Source organism: Apiospora phragmitis (genome assembly GCF_038363925.1).
Source record: "Apiospora phragmitis strain CBS 135458 chromosome Unknown utg000002l:1.0-5516284.0:1.0-5523493.0, whole genome shotgun sequence".
Lineage (NCBI taxonomy): Eukaryota > Fungi > Ascomycota > Sordariomycetes > Amphisphaeriales > Apiosporaceae > Apiospora > Apiospora phragmitis.
The window spans coordinates 567355-589738 of NW_027117400.1; the positions used below are offsets into that span (position 1 = coordinate 567355).

General features: G+C 43.4%; 5 protein-coding genes across 5 annotated transcripts; 4 read left to right on the forward strand and 1 right to left on the reverse strand.

Annotated features, from left to right (window-relative positions):
* Window positions 1–3641: 3641 nt before the first annotated feature.
* On the forward strand, window positions 3642–4112 carry PG994_001053 (uncharacterized protein; the record flags this gene model as incomplete). Its single annotated transcript, XM_066852462.1, has 1 exon — window positions 3642–4112. The coding sequence occupies one exon, from the start codon at window positions 3642–3644 to the stop codon at window positions 4110–4112; it is 471 nt and encodes a 156-aa protein (XP_066720603.1).
* Window positions 4113–6043: 1931 nt separating this feature from the next.
* PG994_001054 (uncharacterized protein) lies at window positions 6044–7018 on the forward strand (the record flags this gene model as incomplete). The annotated part of the gene is made up of 2 exons (XM_066852463.1): window positions 6044–6225; window positions 6739–7018. The coding sequence occupies 2 exons, from the start codon at window positions 6044–6046 to the stop codon at window positions 7016–7018; spliced, it is 462 nt and encodes a 153-aa protein (XP_066720604.1).
* A 21-nt stretch (window positions 7019–7039) lies between these two features.
* Window positions 7040–7372, forward strand: PG994_001055 (uncharacterized protein; the record flags this gene model as incomplete). The annotated part of the gene is made up of 1 exon (XM_066852464.1): window positions 7040–7372. One exon carries the CDS (start codon window positions 7040–7042, stop codon window positions 7370–7372), a length of 333 nt encoding a protein of 110 aa, XP_066720605.1.
* A 974-nt stretch (window positions 7373–8346) lies between these two features.
* On the forward strand, window positions 8347–8748 carry PG994_001056 (uncharacterized protein; the record flags this gene model as incomplete). The annotated part of the gene is made up of 1 exon (XM_066852465.1): window positions 8347–8748. The coding sequence occupies one exon, from the start codon at window positions 8347–8349 to the stop codon at window positions 8746–8748; it is 402 nt and encodes a 133-aa protein (XP_066720606.1).
* A 315-nt stretch (window positions 8749–9063) lies between these two features.
* On the reverse strand, window positions 9064–12199 carry PG994_001057 (uncharacterized protein; the record flags this gene model as incomplete). Its single annotated transcript, XM_066852466.1, has 3 exons — window positions 9064–10649; window positions 10806–11543; window positions 12043–12199. 3 exons carry the CDS (start codon window positions 12197–12199, stop codon window positions 9064–9066), a joined length of 2481 nt encoding a protein of 826 aa, XP_066720607.1.
* Window positions 12200–22384: the final 10185 nt, after the last annotated feature.

Consider the following 22384-nt stretch of genomic DNA (forward strand, 5'->3'; position numbering starts at 1 on the left):
CAGGCGGGCTTATTAGTTAGGTCACACCGCGTGTCTGCAGGTGTTGGTTTGACGTTCCATCTTAAGCATAAACGTCATTGCATCACTGCACTTGCTCATTGCCCTGCCGCGCCAGACCAGAGGCCTAACCGAACCAAGACAACCCTGACATCCCGTTCAGTGAGGCGGCTCCGTCGCGGGGTTCTAAGTTTATCTGGCAAGTGGGCGCCCAAGGCGCAAGCCACGAACCCTGGGAAAACCATCATCATCGAGGCACCTTGCTTGCTTATTGCCTGCCTTGAACTGGTTCGCCCTGGAGAAAAAGTAACGGGAAAAACCACTACCCCCTAGAGTACGGGCACGATGACAAGTGGTTCGCACATTCAGAGAAGAAGAAAGCAAAAAAAAAGACGCTGTGTAACACTAGATCCCTCAGTACCTACAGTAGTCACACAAGAAACCTACTAAAGCAGCTAATAAAAGCTGCTCTCTGCATAATTTATTTTAGGTAATGTTCGGTCGCCTCGGCACGCCCCTCTTGTTACGCGGTAACAAGCACAACCCCCGTCGTCTTGCATGTCGCACGAGCCTGGTGGGCAAGCTTACATGCAATGCAACACGGAGAGGATCGCCGCTCGGTTTAGCCTATCTCGTTAATTGAGAAGCGCTGTCATTTCACGAATGACGAGAACAAAAAAGCGAGGGTTCGAGTCAAAAGTCTCGAAGGAGGGTTACGATGCTTTTTTATTTATGCCCGACGGGTGAACATGCACGATCGCGGTTTCCTCTGTTCTGTCGCCGCCTCTCTTTCGCGAGATACCAAAAAAAGCCACGGGCTTTTGCCAAGCCGACGATCAGTTGATAGATCCAGCCAATGGGCCAGTCCCCCGTCTGAAATATCTCCTGTTACTTGCGTCCACGTCGGTCTGCGCATACACATATGGCTTGGGCCACGTATGACTGTTGGAGGAAGCCTCTAATACAAGGGATACGATACGTCCATTACTCGGGCCTTGGGGTTAGTTCGCCTTCGGCCGTTGCGGGAAGCGGAAGACAAAGCCCCTTTCTGCGCCAGAGACCAAAAGGTTGTCTGTCGCGACTATTGAAACATGCGAGACAAAGAAGAGACGCAGGTCGCATATGTAGGTATGCTGCCGCCCTTGAACCTTTGAGATTCAGTAACTGTCGCCAACTACGGCAGATCGAGTTTGAGTAGGTATCATTCGAGAGAACCTCAGGTCGGCCGGCGAGTCAAGACGCGACGCGGAGGTTCTGGTCCTGCACTTTCACGAGACAGCAAATTCAAATCTGATCATCGGCAATGTCGTGTCGCTCGCTTTGTTGTAATATCATTCCTTGGGCTTCCAGTCTGCCCAAAAGGAAACCGAAAATGGCCCTTTTTCCCACCACACAGATCGTCGTCATGATCGAACCGCCAGGTAACGTAACAAGCCACGTTCTTGTAGGTAACGTCGGAGGAAGGCCGAGGCCCCCAGAGGCTTTCTTTCCATCCCCACTGAACGCACTCGAAGATGCGTAATGGGGCCCGGAAGGCGTTTTGAGGTTTCGCCCGGATGGGCCAGACCCTCTTTCTGTTTCTTTAGTGCTCTTTGTTTCGCCATTCGTCATGGCTTGTCGCAACGATCCATGATGTACTCGAGAGGAGGCTGCCGCCGTCTCGACTCGGGTTGAACGGTGCTGCAGCCGACGACATCATCAATGTGACTGTATGTGTTCATGCCCATGTAGCGGTCGGTAGGCGTTGGATCAAATGTCGACGACTGGCAATCCAGGGGAGTTTATGCAGGCAGTAGTACCTAACCGTACGTCGGTGCTGAATGTACCACGGGAGACTGATTGACACACATTTGATGGCCCATCTCGTCTAATAGGGCCTTTGGCGCTTACGTGCAGAGGGCCAGCCTTACCCAAGCTGACAGGAGGTACATCGGAGGGGAGGCGAAATGGTCGCGGCCACAGGTATCACTCCCTGTCAGCATCCCCATCACACACCCACTCCCCAATAACCATCACCGTCAGCGGGACCCATCTAGCAGATTCGTTACCACCTGTTGTAACTCTTGGCGGATATACGAAGTGGAATATTGAATACAGCCAGGTAAGGGGCGTATGGCGTACTGGCAGAAACAAAAGGCTACCTACTAACCTAGCATATATCCACCCCATATCCTGCTCATCTTCCCCCACGAAGCCGCTTCATCAATCTTGCTGCACTATTTCCTATTTCCCCAGACTCTCCAACCTGACATTCTCGAATCCGTGATTCTAGACCCTTTTTTCATCATCACCCACCAAAACCAATATCTGCTTTCAGCCTCTCGCACCAACCACCGACCACCACACGGACGGACTCTGTTCTCTGACTCGACGTCGCATACTAGATTTTCGGGCAGGCCGTTAACACCATTCGCAAAAAGGATCTGACACGACACGACACGAGTCGGTTACGAAGAGAAAGAAAAAATATTTGTCCACCGATTTTAGTTTCGCAAGCCAATATTGGTTCAGCCTCTCTGACACAAGGGGTCAGGAAGTAAAGAAGCAGTAGCGCGTAACGCCGAAACGCAGCGTTTCTTGTCGAAAGGCCCTATTTCTCTATTCAAGCGTTTTTGTGGTGTAGCGCAGGACCCGTCCGCTTGACTCGCCTACGACCCAGCCACCTATTCATTCGCCCACCACCCACTAGGTTGCAGCTGAGACACCAACACTATCACCCGCACCCCCTTCGTCTCGACGCGTCGATCACCCTGTTTCCCGCACCTGTCTGTCTCTTGTTCTCAGTCTTTATTGTGTGTGCGCGCGCGCGCTCTCTCAGAATCGCATCCTCCCTCACAATCAAAAGCAAGGATTCCCATTCCGGATATCCCCGCATTCGGCTTACCCATCCAGCCACCCCGAAGCTTGGGACCTTTTCGACGCCTGCACTTCACACACACACACACACACACACACAGGTTTTCTACTTCATTCGGGCCATCTCGCCATCCCAAAAGAGGACCCAAAGCCAGGATCAGGACCCAGTCTCAGCTCCCTTCCTCCCCCCATCCCAATTTACTTATTAGCTAAGATTCAGGACGCGTCCACCCTTTCCCGACCCGTTCTTATCCTTATTCATCCTGCTTCCCTGTCCGTGTCCAACACAGTCAGGTTTTTTCTGGCCGCGACTACTCTGCTGATTCCGATCTGGCCTATATATTTTGCGATCGGCCACTTTCCCCAGCCGCCGCAGCCCTCGATCCGGACTCTTCTCCCACCCTCCCCTTCTCCAACCGGGATATTCGTGAACAGCCATAAATAAGGCAGCCGGGTGCAGCCTTGTGAAGACGACTCCACACCACATATAACCCATAACCGCAACAATCCGGGAAAACCACATCAAATCTCTGGCAAGATACCATTTCACTAGGCAGGACCCCCCGGCAACAACTCTTTGTCATTTGCATCTCTTACCGCAACTCTTGTCTTGGATTCTACGACATCCTAGCTCACCCGCGTATCATTTATACGACCCAACGCGCTCCGGGACCCACAGCCAGTCATATATATCTTGGCCCGGTGTCACAACCCCTACCAGCGTCACTCTCACCGACATCATCAACTCCTACCCAAGTTAAATATATATCCGACTCGAATCTACTTCCATGTCGCGCCACAATCCCTCAGTCTCCGATGAAAGCAGGAAGGCACGAAGCAGGACATCGTCACAAACTAGCTACTCGGTGCACATGAGCTCCCATTCGCCGCAGGCATCGCACATCAACATCTGCACCAAGCGCTCCAGCGTCCACTCCCACGCCAAGGCACCGCAACCCTCGCCTCTCAAGATGGTGACCACATCCTCGACCGCGCACCACCACCACCGTCCCCGCGATGACGTGTCGTACTACTTCCTCCCCAGCGAGGCCGACCTGGCCTGCCAGGGCTGGATGACCCCGACAGTTATCGACGACGACGACCTGATGTTTGGTGGCAAGAGCCTGAGTGAATGGTACGAGGAGGAGCGCATGCAAGCTGCAAGCCCTCCGGAAGAGGAGCGACGTGGCCGCCAAAGGGTAAGCAACTCTAATGACTCGCATTGCACGACGATGCGCATCGAGCATGATGGTTTCTAACAAGTCTTCTTACAGGTACGGCAACACCACTCACATTCGCACAAGCACCATGGCGCGAAAACGCAATCAAGCCAATCATCCAGCGAGCAGAAGAGCCACTAAATCTACTCGAGGATTGCCGGAATCCGGGGCTCTTCTACTGAACGACACACTTCACGACACCATCATACCACCCCAACAGCATAGATACATCCAGCAGCCTCCTTTCGTTATGATACCCAAGCATCATACCACACGACGTGGCGGGTCGCATTTTCATCATCACGCCGGCCGCTTTCAGGTCCGCACAGTCAGGCTTACTCGTGTATTGTCTTCCATATCAGCGCATCAAGCATTGCATTAGACTTGGCGTTTTCATCCATACCCCTTTCGGATACTCTTTTCACGAGGTTCTCTACGGCAGCCTCCTCTTTTCTCTACAACCTGCATTCCTACATTGGCTGGGCTCTGGTTTCTCGCGTCCCCGCCCAGCCGCCCGTGCTGCACGCCCGGTCTTTACCGGAAGGGATCGCAACATACAGCTACAAGCATCGATTAGACTTTCCCCATCGACATGATAGGGAAAAAGAGGGGGATTGAGTATTCCACATCGGTTCACATACTCTCCCTGGGATTCTGGGATACGTTACGGCGTAACGTTTTAGACGATTTGCATTTTCTTTTTTCTGGATTTTTGGCTTCGCGCGGGTAGTGGCGCGACGATTCTTTCGCTAGCGGGATCGCGTAAGATTGGTGTGTGTGTGGAGAGAAAGGGCTCCGTTCAGGAAATCAAATTGCTCTCTTTGGAAACTCACGTTAGTCCCATGGCAACCTTTGAGGTTCCGGGCTCTATTCTGTTGGTAATTTGGAGACTCAAACAGCATTATTGGATGCGGCTAGTGGTTGCCTTGGCATGGCTGGCGAATGTGCAGTGTAACCGGGAACAACAGTGGTGTGCTCGGCTTTCGAGCCTCTCTTTTTTTTTCTTCCCAGTCTTTGGTTTTCCGTTGGGTTCAATTCATGACTGGATTGACTCCGACGCTCAGATGTATTATTTTGGGGTCCTTACGCACTCCTCCCAGATGTCTTGTTGTGTATTCATCCTACCGCCCAACTACTACCACCCAATGGTGGCTGGGTGCGATTCAGACAAGCATTGACGGGGAGTCGGGTCTCGATTTCTCTGAGATTAGCATTGATACTGCTAAATATAACCTGCATTGCAATCATGGTAACTCGCTTTTGAATTGTTGATTTGGTGATATGCTTTAGGTCTTGGGCAGCAACATTCATTCTATTTGGCCATCATCGTCCACGAGAGCCAGACTGCGATCGCTTTGGCAAGACTTGGTATTTTTCATTTACTGTTTCGCTCAATAGTACTGACATCGACATAAATTCAGCTGTAGCCGCACCAGACTACATGAAATTATGAGCATGGACTGGCTCGAACAGTACGGGCTGGGGTCTTTCGTTTTGGCGCAATGATTGTCTCGCTGCCAGCTATTCTATATCACGTTGCCGATTATCCCGTCCTCAGCAACCAGCTATCCCATCAGGTGCTTCCGATTGCGGCTTGGAGTCATCGAATTTGGAGATCACGACATGCGGCCATCAAGTCTCTGGCGTCTAGCCTTTCATCGAAACCCGACTTAGAAACTGCTTGCTGACAAGGCTGGTGAGTAGTCGTGGCCAGGGGGGCAGGCTCGGGGTAACACCAAACTGCGGGGTGTGTTGCATGGCAGTTAGTTGGGCACAAAAGCAAGTAGTTAAGTAGTAAGTGTCCCTCAGTCTACGTACCGTACTTGGTCGGCCATGGTTGGCCGCCTCTCTTGCAGCCGCCAGCAAAGCACAGCACACCAAGGAATCCCGTCACGTCTCTGTCTCTGCCCCCAGGGCGTCGGCTCCCGACACTTCTCAGTTGGCTAGCATCCCCCGCCCTTCAGATCATGATGATGCAGCTGCTGCAACGCACTACTACTGCAGCAGCGCCGACGTCAAGGTCGAGAAGAATCCTTTCGTTCGCCAGGACCATCTGCGCCAAGGTCGCCGCTGGCCTAGAAGAAAACATTGATGATGCCTTCGCAGCAGTCGCGGCCCCGGTGACCGTGGCTCCTCCTCAGACGTCCTCGCCGTATTGGGGCGCCCGCCGCGTCGACGGACGCAAGATCCGCCTGTCCTGGAACCGCCCCAGGGCTGTGCCAACAGCAATTGCCTGCGAAGCCAGGTCAACCTGACGGAAACCAAGCAGTCTCTCGCCATGATCACCAAGGCCGGTGTACCGGGTAAGAAGGTTATCGTGGGCGTGCCCAGCTACGGGCGCTCCTTTAGCATGGCCGAGGCCGGCTACTGGGGCCCGGACTGTGTGTACACGGGCTCTCGCGAGAAATCGGACGCGGCCCCGGGCAGGTGCACCGGCACCGCGGGCTACATTGCCAACGCCGAGATCGCCGAGGTTATGTCTGGCAGCGGCTCCAAGCGGGCCGGAAGCCGCGTCACCAAGAGCTTCGTCGACTCGAGCAGCAACAGCGACATGCTCGTCTACCGCGCGGCTCGTCTGGATGAACTTCGTCGAGCGAGGACGTCGCGAGAGAAAGTCCCACCAGCGGTTCGCGACGGGCGCCGTCCCGCGTCCTCCACCGCCCAGTCGACGCCACAACTCGCCGCCCTCGGGCGAGTCAACGTCGAGCTGGCAGTACCCGCTAGAGCTGGACGGTGACGCTGAAGGAGGTGCCCGGCCAGGCCACCGCGGCACCGCGGCCGACGTCTGCCGCACCCTCCCGCCCGGCCTCCGGCCCTGGGCGACGACGCTTGGGGACCCGACGTACCGCGCCGGGTTCGACGTCGTGGCCGCGGGCGTCCAGTGCCTGCTGACGGCCGTCGGGCCCGTGGGCTGGTGGTGGGGGGCGGAGGCGTGCCCGATCTGAACAGCAAGCAGATCAGGGACCATGCGCGCTTCCTTCACGAGGAGGACGCGCGGGAGACGGCGCGGGCCCTCCACGGTTGCGCCGCTGCCCTACGCCGGTGACGACGGCGGCAAGGTGAAGCTCAGGGCGCAGCTGGTGGTTGTCGGCGACGTTCCGCGTCCCCGACCCCCGATCTACAGCGTCGTACAGGCCTGGATCGAGCAGGAGGAGGGCGGTGGAGGTCTGGAGCCAGCAGCAGCACCTGCGGTTCACTACTGCGTCCCCGCCCGCCAACAAACGGCTCCGCGCCCTGAAAATCGAGGGCGAGGACGGGCAGACGCAAGACGTCGTCGCGAAGGCCGCGGACACGCTTGAGGTCATCATCCTAGCCGGCGTCGTGGTGCCCCAAAGTCAATTGGTCTGATTTAACGAATACGGAAAGGTGTTGTCAACACGTTACGTACTTGCTGATTTGCGGCAGGAGCCACTGACGGTTAAGTAGTATTGTTTCGGAATTTGTTAAGGCATGCGGGAAGCTGGTATTCTTTAGTAACAGAGATGCTACCAGATTGTGGTGCGGAAACGCATGGTTCTTAACGAAGGTCGTATCCAGCATAGTTCTCCCTCTCTACTATCTACTCCACCATGTGGATATGTACCGTTACCACGGGGCTTGGTTACTAAGTAGGGATCGTCCCACACTGGGTGTTTACATCGATTGTAGCCGGGGACCGGCCAGTCACCTGACGATCTTCGGCCCCGAGCCCATCATGTGCGAACGGGCCGTGGGTCGCGTGGTGGCCGCCATCATCGCGGAAGAGGCGCAGTCGCAGTCGGTCGGCACCTAATTACACCATCGCGGCCAAGAAGAAACCCTCTTTTGCCTGCCCCGGCTGCCGCACGCCCATCGAGAAGACCGAGGGCGGCTGCGGACCACATCATGCCTTCTTGCCAGGCCTGTGGGATCCGCATCCGCTGGGCCTGCCCGGGGACGTTCGCGGAGGTGGCCGTAGTGCTACACGCGCACGCGCACACCCAAGCCGGAATGGGTGTAATACGGCCCCGGCTGCTAAGATCTCTGTGGTATGAGTGGCGTTTCAGGGGTCTTTGTAGACAAGCACTTATTATGTCAAGCGGCCATACCTAAGAACCGGACTGTTATCGTCAGTAAGCAGTCCTGATGCAACGATGTTTCCATGCGGCATATATGGAATTAAAGGTTATCACGCCCATCACCTGCTGTTCTGCAGATATGAGAGATAAAGAGAGAATCATGCTCGAGAATGCAAAACTGGCCTCTTCGGCAGCAACGGGAGAAATAATCACAAGAACCTGCCTGCATTGCAATCATGATTTCTCGCTATGAATTGTCTGCTATGGTGATATGCTTTACAGACTGCGATCCCCCGATCGCCTTTGGCGAGATTAATTGTTTCCCATTTCCTGATTCGCGACAACGACATGAATTGAGCTGGGCCCTCCCGCGCGACGAGGCCGACGCCATCTACGGGCTCGCGGAGGAGAGCTTCAATGACGACGAATTACAAGGCCAGGAACCGGTCCGGCAAGGAGCGGCCCCGCCCCGCCACGAGTTCGCGCCGTTATCGGGCGCCATCAGCACCGCCAAGTTCTCGCGCTCGTGGTTCGACGCAGCAGTAGGCCTGTTGAATGCCCGCTGCCACTACTCATTTCTTCCGAATTTCCACTGTGTCCTGCATCGTCTTCGCCAGTTGGTCTTCATCTCTGCGTAATTCTTTCAGTCTGATGACTTGGTGGTATAATAGTATGTAAACTTTGCTGCTGGGTTGGGTTGTGAGTGTTTGTAACAGCTCCGAAAACATGACAACCACTATGCTTATCGGTCACTTGTGCTAAAGGCATCGCGGCTGGAAAATAAGATCAGTTGTAAAAATACTCTAACGATTCGTTTTTCTTCTTCTCCATGAAAGTCTCTGTCAGTCTCTGATACTTGCTCGTCTGAATGTGTCCTCACTCTTCCAAACCCAGTCCGTGTCTACCCCATGCAGCAATCTCACCATATATCGCTATTGACCCCAGTCACTCACTCATCGTATAACCTCGCCTTCCTTATCGATACCCTCCGACATCTCTAGAATGTCACTTCCACCTAGCGCGCCGGAACCCAGGCTGGTGCTCAGGGCCCCTGCTCCCATCCCCCATACCTCGTGGAACTTGACGCTCTCATCACTCCCCGCGACCACTAGACAGCCATCCCGCTTTGACTTGGACCGGCGCCGGGAATACAGCGTGCTCATAAGACCTGTCGACGTGCGTGAAGACGGCCCACCCTCGGTAAGCTCTTGAGAATGTAGACCTCTAGGGCCTCCCGGGTATGCTATGGCGCAGAGAGCACGGTGTTCGCCATGCCATTTCACACAACCTATCATGGTGCATTCAGGCCAGCTGAAGATGGCTATTCGAACAGAATGCTCCGGTTGAGCGTAGCCAAAGGTGGCTGCAAGCTCGCGGCGTGTCGTACTCCAGGTGAGACTTGTAACTTGGGCACTGACAGAAATGGTCGCCAAAGCAGCGCCGGATGTGGTGTGGAAGAAGTGAATCATCTTGTCGGTCGAGCCGCCACCGGTTGCTAGCAAGTTAGGTTGCCATGGACAAAACGCCAAGGCTTTCACCGCGGCTTGATGTCTCCAGACTTTCAATGCAGCTGAGCGTGAGTGCATCTTCGGCAAGGTGATTGATGCTTGAGCTGCCGCCGTTGGGAGATTTTGTGGTTGGTTCCTGTCGTTATGACCGAGAGATAGAATTGAGCTTCGCAGCGGTGCAGGTGTCACAGAAGCCGTGGTAGCATTTGACCCTGGAAACGGTGTAGGGGCTGGACGGCGGTTTCTCATAGGGGCCACCAGATTTACCACATCTCTGATTCCCAGGTAGTCCATGATTGGATCATTCGAAAGTACCGAATCAGAAGTTGCGCTCCATTGAAAAGTTGATATATCGGAGAATGTGTTGTCGTGTGCAGGCTCTGATTCGGCGATCGTGTTTGTGTTGTAAAGACAGCAAAGATTGTCATTGCCGCCAGTTGCGAATTGGGAGCCATCCGGTGACCAAGCAAGGCCACATATCTGCTGGGAGTGAGCTTTGATGCAAGCCAGTAGTGTCATGGACCCTCTCCAATTGTCTTCGGCAGCTTCCCAAGGAGATGGCCATTCGACCGAGTAATAGTAAACATCGCCAACGTCTTCGCCCACTAAAAGGTTTTCCGTCTGGACGGGAACGCCAGGGTTGTTGGGATTAAGAGAAGGACGCGTCGTAGGAATGGGGCTCCAGCTCAGTGAAGCTACAGCACGGGGATGCTGAGCCTCGAATCGAGGCGAGGGTTTGAACACGGGAGGCAGCTCATCGGCGCCCTCACTGTCCAAAAGGGACACCAGACTGACGGTGCCATTCGACCGACCACAAGCCAAGATGGAATTGAATCCGACCTCGGACGAGAAAGACAAAGACGATACCCACACCCCATCTCCACCACCTCTGTTAAGGAGAGACACCTCAGATGTCTCAGACCAACCGTACACGAAATTGCCAAGACCAACAGCGATGACATCGCAGTTTGGACAGAAAACCATCACGGAGCAGTAGTAGTCATCCCCGTAGACCAGTGGCGTCAAGGACCCTTTGTGTCATGTCAGTGACTATCCGCTTGTATCACGATGCAAAGACACATTACCTGAACGGTTCATTGGGAATGGAATGCATGTTTTCCAGACAAGCTGGGTGAGTTAGAAGATGAACCTTGACTGAAACTCAGCTGCTGGTAGAATGTACTCACGAGATGGATAGCCATCGTTGACCCATTCAGTTCCTGTCCAGGTGGTTGTAAGATTCGACATAAAATGCTGGCCTGGCGCCTTCTTCTTGTATCGGGGAAATGTGGAGAAAGTGTCAAAGGTAAGGACACGTTGAGCCCGGTTGATGTCGAGCGCATGGGCAAGACGTCCCTCGTGCCTTTCGTTGTCCTCACTCGACCTCGGCCGTCCACTCGCAAAGGGGGCTCTGTAAAGAGGCGCATTGGTGCCACTCTCGAGGAGCAGGCCACGGCCAGTGTCCACTGCCGGACCTCCAGCTGGCGCGATGCTACCGACGGTCCATACAGACCCGGCACTGACCTGGCGTTCGATATCACTTGCACCAGTACTCGGGGACAGGGCTAATATGGTGCCAGCTGAGCGCCGATTGTATCCGTCTGAACGTGATGTGCGTCGATCGCGCAGAGCCAGGTAATCTGGTCGGGGTGGCTGGCGAAAGGGGTCGGGTATGGCTCCGGCATTTCGAGTGAGACGTTCCTGTGCAGACAGCTCGTGTGGTTCTTTGATGGCACGGAATCGGTCCGAAAGGGGTGTGGTGGCCTCTCGAGGTGATAAGAAGCGGTCGTGAGCTCGTCCAGCTTCGCGTAGCCGTGAAATGGCTGCAGCATTACGCCGTCTCTTGGGTCGAGCCAGTGCCGTGTCAGACCAGTGGGAAGTAGGCAAGCCGGGGCGTGGCTGAGTTGTCACACGAGGTAGAGTGGCTGGTGTTATTGGAGTGAGATCGAGTTTTCTTGACCCGCGGCTGGGTGTTTCATCCGGTGAATCACCATTCGAACTTGCAGAGGATGACTAGGCTCCATCAAGCAGGCTACCACGAAGGCGATCATTCTCGGTGTTGTTTTCGGTATTGGAAGGAAGGCTGACGCTCTTGTCAGCCAGACAAGGTCGAGAGGATATCCGGACCTTCAAGCGAGGTTTTGGATCGAAAGATACCGAGCTGAGTCTGCGGCACAGATATGTGGTACTATCCGGTTCAGGAGTATTTTCAGTAAGGCTCCTCGAACATGTTCGGCTGCGAGGCATGATTTGGGAAGTGTGATGCGATGCCCGACGGCAACAGTAATGAAACTTGTGGTGGTAAGGAATGAACAAGAAACAAATGTCAAAACGGATATTGGAGACCGATGTCTACTCGATGTTGCAAGGCTGGCTAATATCGAGGTGTCTGGCCGACACTACCAATTATCAGCCTGGCCTCACGAGAAGACCTGATGATGATGATATTTGGAAGAACGGAAGACTTAGGGAGGTTGTTTGGGTTGAGGCCTGCATCAATGGCCGTCTTTCTGGATTGAAGCGGCAAGACATATGAAACATGACGCAGGACTTCAAGAAAGGGAAGCTGCGTTCTGGACATTTTAAGCTTCCGTACGTGGCATGTGAGAGTTTCTCTGTTCACAACATTAGGAAAGTGCCATCCCCTGTGGCACTTTGTACCGCAGCTGCCTCCCAGGCAAGTTCATGGTGCTGCTGTTCAAATCTGCAGTAGAATAACCATCACTGATTTTGTCACAGTGATCCTCCCATACAGCTCATCTCTGCACCAAATCTTCTTCGCTATTACCTGTAGCTGTAGCTCTTTTGTCGCACGCTGAAGTCATTATATGGCGCCGTGCGACCTTCAAGTACATCTATTATCCCGAAACGGGAACTCGGCCCTGCCACTAGCATGAATAGGACGTGGCCTATGGCGAGCCACAAAGCATTTTAGTGGCCACTGACAACTTCACTGACAACTTCCTTCCGCACCATTAGCGTTGTGCGCGCAGCCGCAACACCTGCTGTAGCAATTATCATGGCACTCGTTATTGTTGTTGTTGTATTGATTTACGTCAGGGAGGCATCGGCAATCATGGCACTTGAGAGAATTCCGACATGATTGAGATAACCGTCGCTGTAAGGGTCTAGACTGAGTGGTACATTCTAACATCTATTATCTCTAGCTACAGGAAGAATTCTTTAAGAGAGAAGGATTCTTCCTAATTATTATACGAATATCACCTATCTATATATATACTTTTATTTTAGTGCGTATATATTCGGTATTTTTAATAAGTTTTATAAAAAACTAGAAATATTAATTAATACGTTATAAAGGAGCTATAAGCCTTTAAATCTTATTAATAGGGGTTTATTTTATAATATTACTCCCCTCTTTTTTAGGTTAGCGCCGCCGTCGTTAGCGCTGCTTCTCGTTCTAGCGTTTTAAGGCGATAGTGTTACGACCTGACCTAATCATGCGGCCAAGACCCATAAAACCACCGGGCCGGATTTACGATGCCCCGCCCAGGGTACGATGTCACGGCCACCGACCGCGCCGCCAGCTATACCAACATGAGCGCACTAATACTGCAAAAGCGCACGGCGACCACGACGACAGTATCCTAAACCGCAGTAGGCTGGACACGGCCCAAGGAAGCAGCAAGGACAACGTTACGTGATGGATCACGGGGATCACCGGGAACGGCGAAGTGAGTCGGTGATCTAACTAATAAGGGGATCACCCGGATCACTGGAATGCGAGGGTGAGCCAAGTGATCTAACCGATTAGTGAGGGAGGAGATTAGATATATAACGACGGACGTTCCCTATGTATTTTATATAGATACTCTTTACTTTAGTAATTAATTTAAGCATTAATCTTAACCTATTAGTAAGGTAAACAGCTTTAACGAAACTATTGCGAATACCCCTAAGCCTACGCACCTTAATTACCTTCGTTCCCACAAGCTATTGCCTATTATATCGGTAGAAGCGATTTCTATCGCACGTCTAGATACTCTCTCGTATTGCTAATATAAACCCCAGTACGTCTTACTAGGTTTCTTTTGGAACCTAGATAGCGTTCGTTACAAATAGTCCTTTAAAGTGCCGACGTAGGTTCCTATATTAATTAAGCGTAGCCCTTTTATTTAACCTTATAAAGGGTTTATTAACCTCGTTCTCGTTTACGTTTCCGCTTGTTCTATATTTTTTTTAAGTTATAATACTTTTTTTATTCGTTAACTATAACCAGTAGAGGTTATTAATTATTTTACGATTAGTTTAATAACGAGTTTTTAAAAGCTAATTATATACGATTAATATAAAAGGTTAATTTAGTTTCGTTTAATATATTAAATTATATAGTATATAATTCGATAACCTCTTTTATTTTAAACTTCTCGTTTTTTTAATTTAGTTTTTTTCGATTATTTATAACTAAATTCTTTAATTAAAGCTATACCGAGTCCCTTATTTTATACTATAATATTACCGTATAATATTTATTAATATAAACTTTTTAATTTTATTAAGCTTTAGTTATTATAATTTACGCTTATACTAAGGCTTTCGTAATTACTTCTACGATAGCTTCCTCGTATTAAATAAGGTTATATTATATTAAATTTATAATTTTTTTTTATAAATTATAATAAAGCCGCATAATATTCGTATATTAAAAAAAATAAGCTTAGCTTAATAATCGTTAATATATAAACGTTTAATACGTATTTAATAATAAAGTATAATATAGTTTATTAGTTTTAATATTTCGTAACGTACGCTTTTAAATAAGTTTCGATAACGTTATTTATTTATTTTATAGCTCTATTAGTTTCTAAATAATATACTATAGAGATCCGTTATTTAATCCCTAATAATTAATAAATTCGTTTTTAAAAGAAGCTTATAAATTACCACTTATAATTCGAGGTAATTACGATAAGCGAGCTATATTAATTAATAACTCGTTATACGAAAACCTACGCTATAAATTCTATAATAATCTTTATTATAAGTTCGATTATTATAACTTTATTTAATCGGTTTATAACGACTATTATATTTATATACCCAAAACTTTTCGACAGGTTAGTAACGAAGTTTACCGAGACTTCTTTCTAAATTTTATTAGGTATTAGTAATAGTTTTAAAAACCTTTACTTCTAGTTTTTTTAAAGCTTTAATCTATTATAAATATTATAGTTCTTTATATATCGATATACGAAAAAGCTTATTTTTAGTTAAAAAAAGTCTCTCGCGAATATAGTATAAGTTTAGTAATGTTCATAATATTTAGCGAGCAGGTTATTATAAGTTTTAACGACGAGCTTCGTATATAAGGGCTCGTATTTTAGCACTTAGTATTATCTACGGAAAAAAGGCTAACTATTTCTATTTAAAGCGTATTTAAATATCGATACCTTAAATTATAGCGATAAAGAGAACTTAATAGCGCTATCCTTTAAGCTTTATATAATTATACGATACGCTTTATCTCGTTAAAAACCTTAGTTTTATAAATTTTAAAACTTAGGGCTAGAAAAAGAGATAGCGGTTATTTATACTAGGTAGCTTTACTAGTTAAGTATTTCTAGCGTTATTAGTTAAAACTCTCGGTGCTAGATCTTATTATTATAAGAGTTTCGTTATATATCTTACTATCTTTTAAATAAAGCGTTTACTCTTTTATTTTAGTAATTAAATCTATATTAATTCGAAGGTTATATTAGTTAAAGATAAGCGCTTATTATATATACTTCTCGCTTAGCTTTCGAAGAGATATAAAATACTCGAGGTTCTTATAATTTATAATAACGTTAAACTCTTATACGGATCTTAACTCGGCATCTTATTTTTCTAAATATTAAATAACCGTTAATATCTCTTTATTATAAATTTCGTAATTATATTTAATAAGCGACATTTTTTTGAAATAATAAGCGTAAAAGCGGAAAAGCCCCTTATTATTATATTAAAAAAGAACCCTTTCGATGGAATATTTTAAAAAGTTCGTCTCGAGTATTATCGTACCGTTTAAGTCGAATTATAATAATACCGGCTATTAAATAAATAAGTTTTTAAAGTAATTAAACGTTTATTAATAGTCGAAACCTTAGTAAAAAAGGATGTCGTTTTTTATTAAGCATATAAGCGGTGTTACTATTTTTAAAAAGTCTCGAATAAATTTTTAATAATAGTTAAAATTTAAAAAATCCTTGTACTCCTTGTATAGAACTTAAGGTTTCTTACTTTTAGATTACTCGAACCTTTTCGGGGTTTATTTAAATTCCGTTTCGAACGTCGAGAATAAAGCTTAAATATTTTATTCTCGTAACTTTAAATTCGTATTTATCGATATCGAGTTATAAACTAGCCTTTATAAAGCGTTAAAGTACCTTTATAACGTACGTATAATATTAATTAAAATTGCCGTTTATATAAATAAGGATATTATTAATATACGCGAAATAAAACTTATTTAAGAGGTCTTATAAAATTTAGTTAATATATTTAAAAAAAATGCTCGGTATGTTTACGAGGTTAAAAAGGGTAATACATTATTCGAATAGTCCGTATTTCGTACGAAAAGCTGTTTTTTACTCGTCGCTTTTTATAATACGGCCGTAACGTCTAATTTTATATATTATTTTACTCGCGATATTTAAGTTAAGGTTTTTTTAAATAAGGGGTAAAAGGTAGCGGTCCTTCTTCGTAATCTTATTTAAGGCCCGATAATCGACGTAGAACCGTATGTAACGAACGCTATCCGGGTTTTAAAAAGAACCTAGTAAGACGTACTAAGGTTTATATTAATAATACGAGAGAGTATTTAAACGTGTAATAAAGGTCCGCCTCTACCGATATAATGTGTAATAGCCGTAGGAACGAAGGTAACTAAAGTGCGTAGATTTAAAGAGATTTATAATAGTTTCGTTAAGGTTGTTTACTTTATTAATAAGTTAAAATTAATATTTAAATTAATTATTAAAGTAAAGAGCGTTTATATAAAATATATAAGGAGTATTCGTCGTTATATATCCCGTCCCTCTTTTATTAATTTACGCCGGATTACGTTATATATCGTAATGCGTCGTCCCGGATTATTAAGAGCATCGTGATCTTATAGCCCCGGGATTATTAAGAGCGTCGTGACCCTATAGCTCTTTATATTATCGGCACGTAACTCCGTTTTATCTATTTAACTTAAACTAGCTATTTCTACTCGTTTATTTTTATTTATTTATCTTATATTATCTTATAAGTGCTACTTTATATTAACCGTGTACGTTTATCGTTATAATATTAGTCGTCGTAATTAATATAATAGACTCTTATTATTATAAGTAGGGTTATAAGCGTTAACTAGCGGAATTAATAACCGTTTATTAGTTCGTAGGCGCTTCGGGTTATCTTAGTTCCGTCTCGAGGGTAGGTACTGGCCGCATCGTTAAGTCAGGTCGTAACACTATAGGCCTCCTTTAAGCTTTCGTATAAAAAGAATTAGTGCCGCCGCCGAGGAGTAGCTTACTTAAATAAATCCTTTATTTAATAGCTCTGTTAAGGTCTTTTATAAAATTAAAAGTTCCTCTTTCGATATATTATATAGCGGCCCTTAAAGGACCTCTAGTTTTTTTCCTTTTTCTCGTACGAGCTCGATATTATAATTAACCCTTTCCCCTTAGAAAAGGGGTAGTAGGCCGTCCTTTAAATCTTTAAATAGTAGGAAGAACTCTTAGTATTATAATAAGAATTTTTTTTAAAAATCCGTTTTTTATTTTATACGAAACGCCTTTTTAATATCTGTTATATTTATCGCGAAGACTTATATTTATACTTCGAGTGATTAAACCTTTCGTATCTAATACCTAAACCCTATAGCCCTTATTATTATATACTCGTATAAAGGGGTAGGTCGCTTTCGTCTAAAGCTTTTTACTCGTACCCTTATTATACGAATCTATAGCTCCTCTTTCTTTAAGAGAAGCTTCACTTTTTATTTCGTTATCTAAGCCTTCTCGAAAATTATATCGTATTTAAGGGTATTATACGAAATATAGAAATATACCTTCTACTTTTAATATCCGTCGATATTAAGGTGTATATAAGTTATTTTATAAAAGTAGTTAAATTTAATAAAGCTATTAATTAGTTAAAGAAGTATTAAGATATATTAAAACGAGTTTTATTATATAAAACGTTTATTAATAAAGCTATAAAAAAAGTAGTCCGAATTAAGAAATATATATACGAAAACGGTTTTATTAACGAGGTATTTTATCGTAAAAAGCGTAATACTCTTTTCCTCTTTTAATAAGTTTTATACGAGGTCTTATTCTTTTTAAGTATCCTTTAAGCCGCAACTTTATTTTAAAGGCTTCCTTTTACCGGCTCGTTTTTAAACTTTTATCCCTTCTCTTATAATACCTTATTCCTCGATTGCTCGGCCTCGTAATTTATAACTTTATAGCCTTTTTCTTTATAACGGTAATAGAGGCCCGTCTTTTATTAATTCCGGATATCTCGCGTATAACTGAAAGCTATTTAAGTCGGTTCTTATTTTATAATTGTTGGAACAGCAGGAACTGAGGTTTTCTATATTATTCTAAAAGGGGTTCCACGTGCCTACGCGTACGAACCTCTTTCTTTTTTTATTAAGAGGGGTATACGATACCTTTCGTAGCTCGTATTAAAGATAAATATAAATAATAAAATAAGAACGATTAAACCTTGATTAAAACCGGAATTATTATATATATAAGAGCTTATTTAATATTAATTATTAATTATTCGTAATAATTATAAATTAATAAGAGTAAAAAGATAGTTTTACGCCTTTATTAATATAAGAGTAACCGTGTTAAGGAGCCCCGAGAATTTCCGCCCGTTAGAGATTTAGAAGAAAAGCCGAATTAAATTAACCGTATAAGGAGGAACCCTTTTTTCCGAGTATATATTATAAAGAGGAGAATAGGTTTCGAATTATACGCGAAACTAGTTAAGCTATATATAATTATATATTTAAATAATTTTATTATACGATTTATAAAATAATAACCCTTATTAAAATAGAATTAATTACGGTTAGCGAATCGAGATTAAGCCTAGACGTACCGAATTTAAATAAACTAATAACTTTAAACCCCGAATTATTTATATATAAAAAAGTTTTTTAAAATATCGAGATTTTTTTAATAATTTAAAAAAAAATATTAACCTTATTTTTTAAGAATTCGAACTTTTAAAAATACTTTCCGAAAAAATAATACCTAAACTATTTACGACGTATTTTATATAATACTTCTTAAAATATTATATATTAAAAATAAAAAGAACGTTCTTTTAAAAAACGTTTAATATAAAATTCGAATAATAAACCGAATACTAGTTCGATTAAATTAATCGTATATTTTAAAAAGAGCTATATTATTATTTCGAAAGAAACGAAGTTAATATACCGATAGGCGGATTCTTTAAAAGTAAGCTCGTACGACTAGTATTACCGGCCGCTCTCGTATACTAATAGGACCGACCGGTAGAACCGATTTCGGAAACCCGAAAAGAGGATGTTCTATACTTTTCCTTAGAATAAATAGTCGAATAACCGCCGCCTAAGCGAGAAACACCCGGTTTCTATACGGAGTAATCGTTCGCGATACTACGGGATATTTTAAGCCCGACGTCTAACCTTAGATTCTTAAATATTTAAACGTTATAAAATATCGTCCTTTTTTTTTTTAACTCCGGGTACGCCGGACTAGACCGTACGATTATTTAATTTAGCGTACGTTATAAAATACGATATCTTTTTAAGCCGAGCTATTTATAACGGTAAAATCGATCAAAATAAGGTTATTATTTTCTTAAAGGTATAGAGGAAGGAAAAGAACTATACCGGTAAGCCGTACGACATCTTTTGCGATAAAGTATAGATATTTATTAGAATATATTAACGGCTAGATATACTAGAAGATTAATACTATATAGTTTTTTTAAATATTTTTTCCGGCCGTACGAAGGTATTTTATTTTAATTATATCGGACCTTAAAAAAAATAAAACGAGATATACTATTTAATAAATTTATATTTTAATATAATATTTTACGGATTAAATAATAACTTTTTTTATATAACGTATCTCATAAACGAATATCTTATACAAGCGAATATCTCATTCTTTTACACCCCTTTTAATAAAATATAAATTAATTTCACTATAACGTATTTAAAATATTAAAATTAATCGGAATCCTTATCTCTAGATACTTCTATATCATTCTAATAAATATGCGTATTATACCCGGGCTCTCCGTAAATTCTATAGCGTTATAAACGTATCCCAAACGTTCTCGTATAACTACTCCTCCGACGCGATTCGTTTTATAACTATTTATTAATATCCCTTTAAAACTATAAGTTTTCTTTAGCTTATATATAAAGTAATTTTATATTTTATAGCCGTTTTTTTTTTCGTATAGCGGCGCCGGTTAAGTATCTTATTTATTTTTTAAAGTATCGCGTTCTTACCTTTTAAAAAAGTAACTCGTTATATAATATACGTTATAACCTTTACGATCTAATTAAAGCTAATTAAAATAAACGTCGGAAAATTATTTTAATATTATACGATACGGTTTCGAACGTATTCGGTTTAGGATTAAGCTTTAATCGGGTTATTTAAAGTTTTTAATTTTTAAGGAATAAGTAGGCCGGAAAATGTCCCCGGAAGTATTAAAATATATAGCTTTATATTTAATTATAAAATAATATATTCCGGATTATACGGAACAAGTCCTATCCTTTAAAAGCCTCTTCGTATATTCGAAACGATAAAAGTCGCTTAGAACGCTTTTAAAAATACTAATAAGAAGTCCTCCTTTAAAATATAAGTAATATACGCCCGTATAAAACATTTAATTTCTTTCTTATACGCCTTTTTTAATGTACGAAAATAACCGATATTAAAAAGTTAAAGCTTATATAATAAATAAGAAAGCATATAAAATATAATAATCGAGTTCTTTTTATAATAAAGCTCGAAAATTATCGAGTAGTAGCTTTCGTAACCGTCTAAGACTAAAAAGCGATAATAACCCTTCGTATAAAACCTGGTATATTAATTAAAATATCGAATCTAATCCTCGCCTCTTTTATTCGTAATCCAGCTATTTTTAATAACTACGATCACCTAGTCCTTTAATAATAAGCTATTTTTATACCAAGAAGAGAGGTACGTTTTCCCGGTAAAAATAATATACGAAAGGATAGTATAACCGTATAATCCGACGCCCTAAATAATTATAACCTATTCCTAATTCCTTTACTATATTACCTTAGGCCTTCCGTATCGATTAGAGGTGGTTATAATTATTTCGGACGAGATTTAACTTATAAGAAAGTCGGTCTCGTCGAAGTTATAAATATCCTCTTTTTAGATCCCGTACTTATAAATTATATTTCGTATAAAGGTAAATTACGCACGATACGCGTCGGGATTTTTATAGAGGACTCTTTAATAATCGATTCTTTAATTAAAACGTGTCCGGAGGTCTAGTTATCGTCGTACGAAGTTAGAAGCCTAATTAATATTAACGCGTCCCGCGTCGCGTAAACTAAATAATCGATTCGTTATATCTTTTATACTACTTAATCGGGGAAGAAACGATCGCGTATTTAAATTAATAATATATTAAATAATCGCATCTTTTTTAGAATTTAAAAGCTTTTAAGAATTCGTAAATATTTCGCGTCGTATAGGTTAGCTATTTCGTTTACGCTATAAAGTTTTCGATAAGACGTAATAAATTAATATAACCTTTTATATATTTAAAATTAAGTTTTTCTAAAGCGTTTAAAGCGCTAGAATTATATCATTCTCTTTTTAAAGTTATAACATTTTCGGACGTAAAAAAATATATAAAAAGGTTGAAGCTATAAGGAAATTTATAAAAATAAGACATTCGCTTGTATAGGATATTCGCTTGTGGGATACGTTAAATAAAAAGTAAGAACGTTAAAAAATAATTTATCGAAGTTTTAAAAATCTTACTAAATAAGCTCTAATTTATATAACAAACCTTTAAAAAAAGATTCGAAGGAGAGATCGCTTTCTATACTTCCGTTATAAAAGCTTATTAAGAAGTTCCGGAATTTTTACCGGCTTTTATTAATTAGAAATTAATATGCGAAGCGTTATTCTTAAACCTTCGCGTATTATTAAATATAATAGCGGACTAGATATTATCAGAACGATATTTAATAAAAGAATTATATCGAAACCCGGCTATAAATATATATTTAAATAATAAACGGTTTATAAATAACCGTACGAATAGAAACCGACTAGCTTATAATAATAAATTACCGTATAATAACCGAATATTAGGATAAGAAAAGATCTAGCGACCCGCTAATACCTTTTAATTAAAATTACCGTACAAGAACTGAAAGTTCGAACAAAAAACCTGCCGAATTTATTATAAGTAAGGCTATTAATCGATAAACCACCTAGCCGAAGAGTAGTCTCAAATAAGGAACCAATATTTTTAAACGTGCGATAGTATTAAATAAGGCCCCCTTTCTTAAAATAAGTACGAAACGTTCGTTTAGGATTAAAAAGAGGATAAAAAAAAGCTAGAAAATGACGAAAAGGAGTACGAGTACCTCGATTTAGAAAATATACGATAAAGTATTACTCACTTAACGGACGCCGCGTTTTATTACCGGTTTATTAGCGAGGATATTTATTTAGAAATTATTATATAAGCCGATTAATTT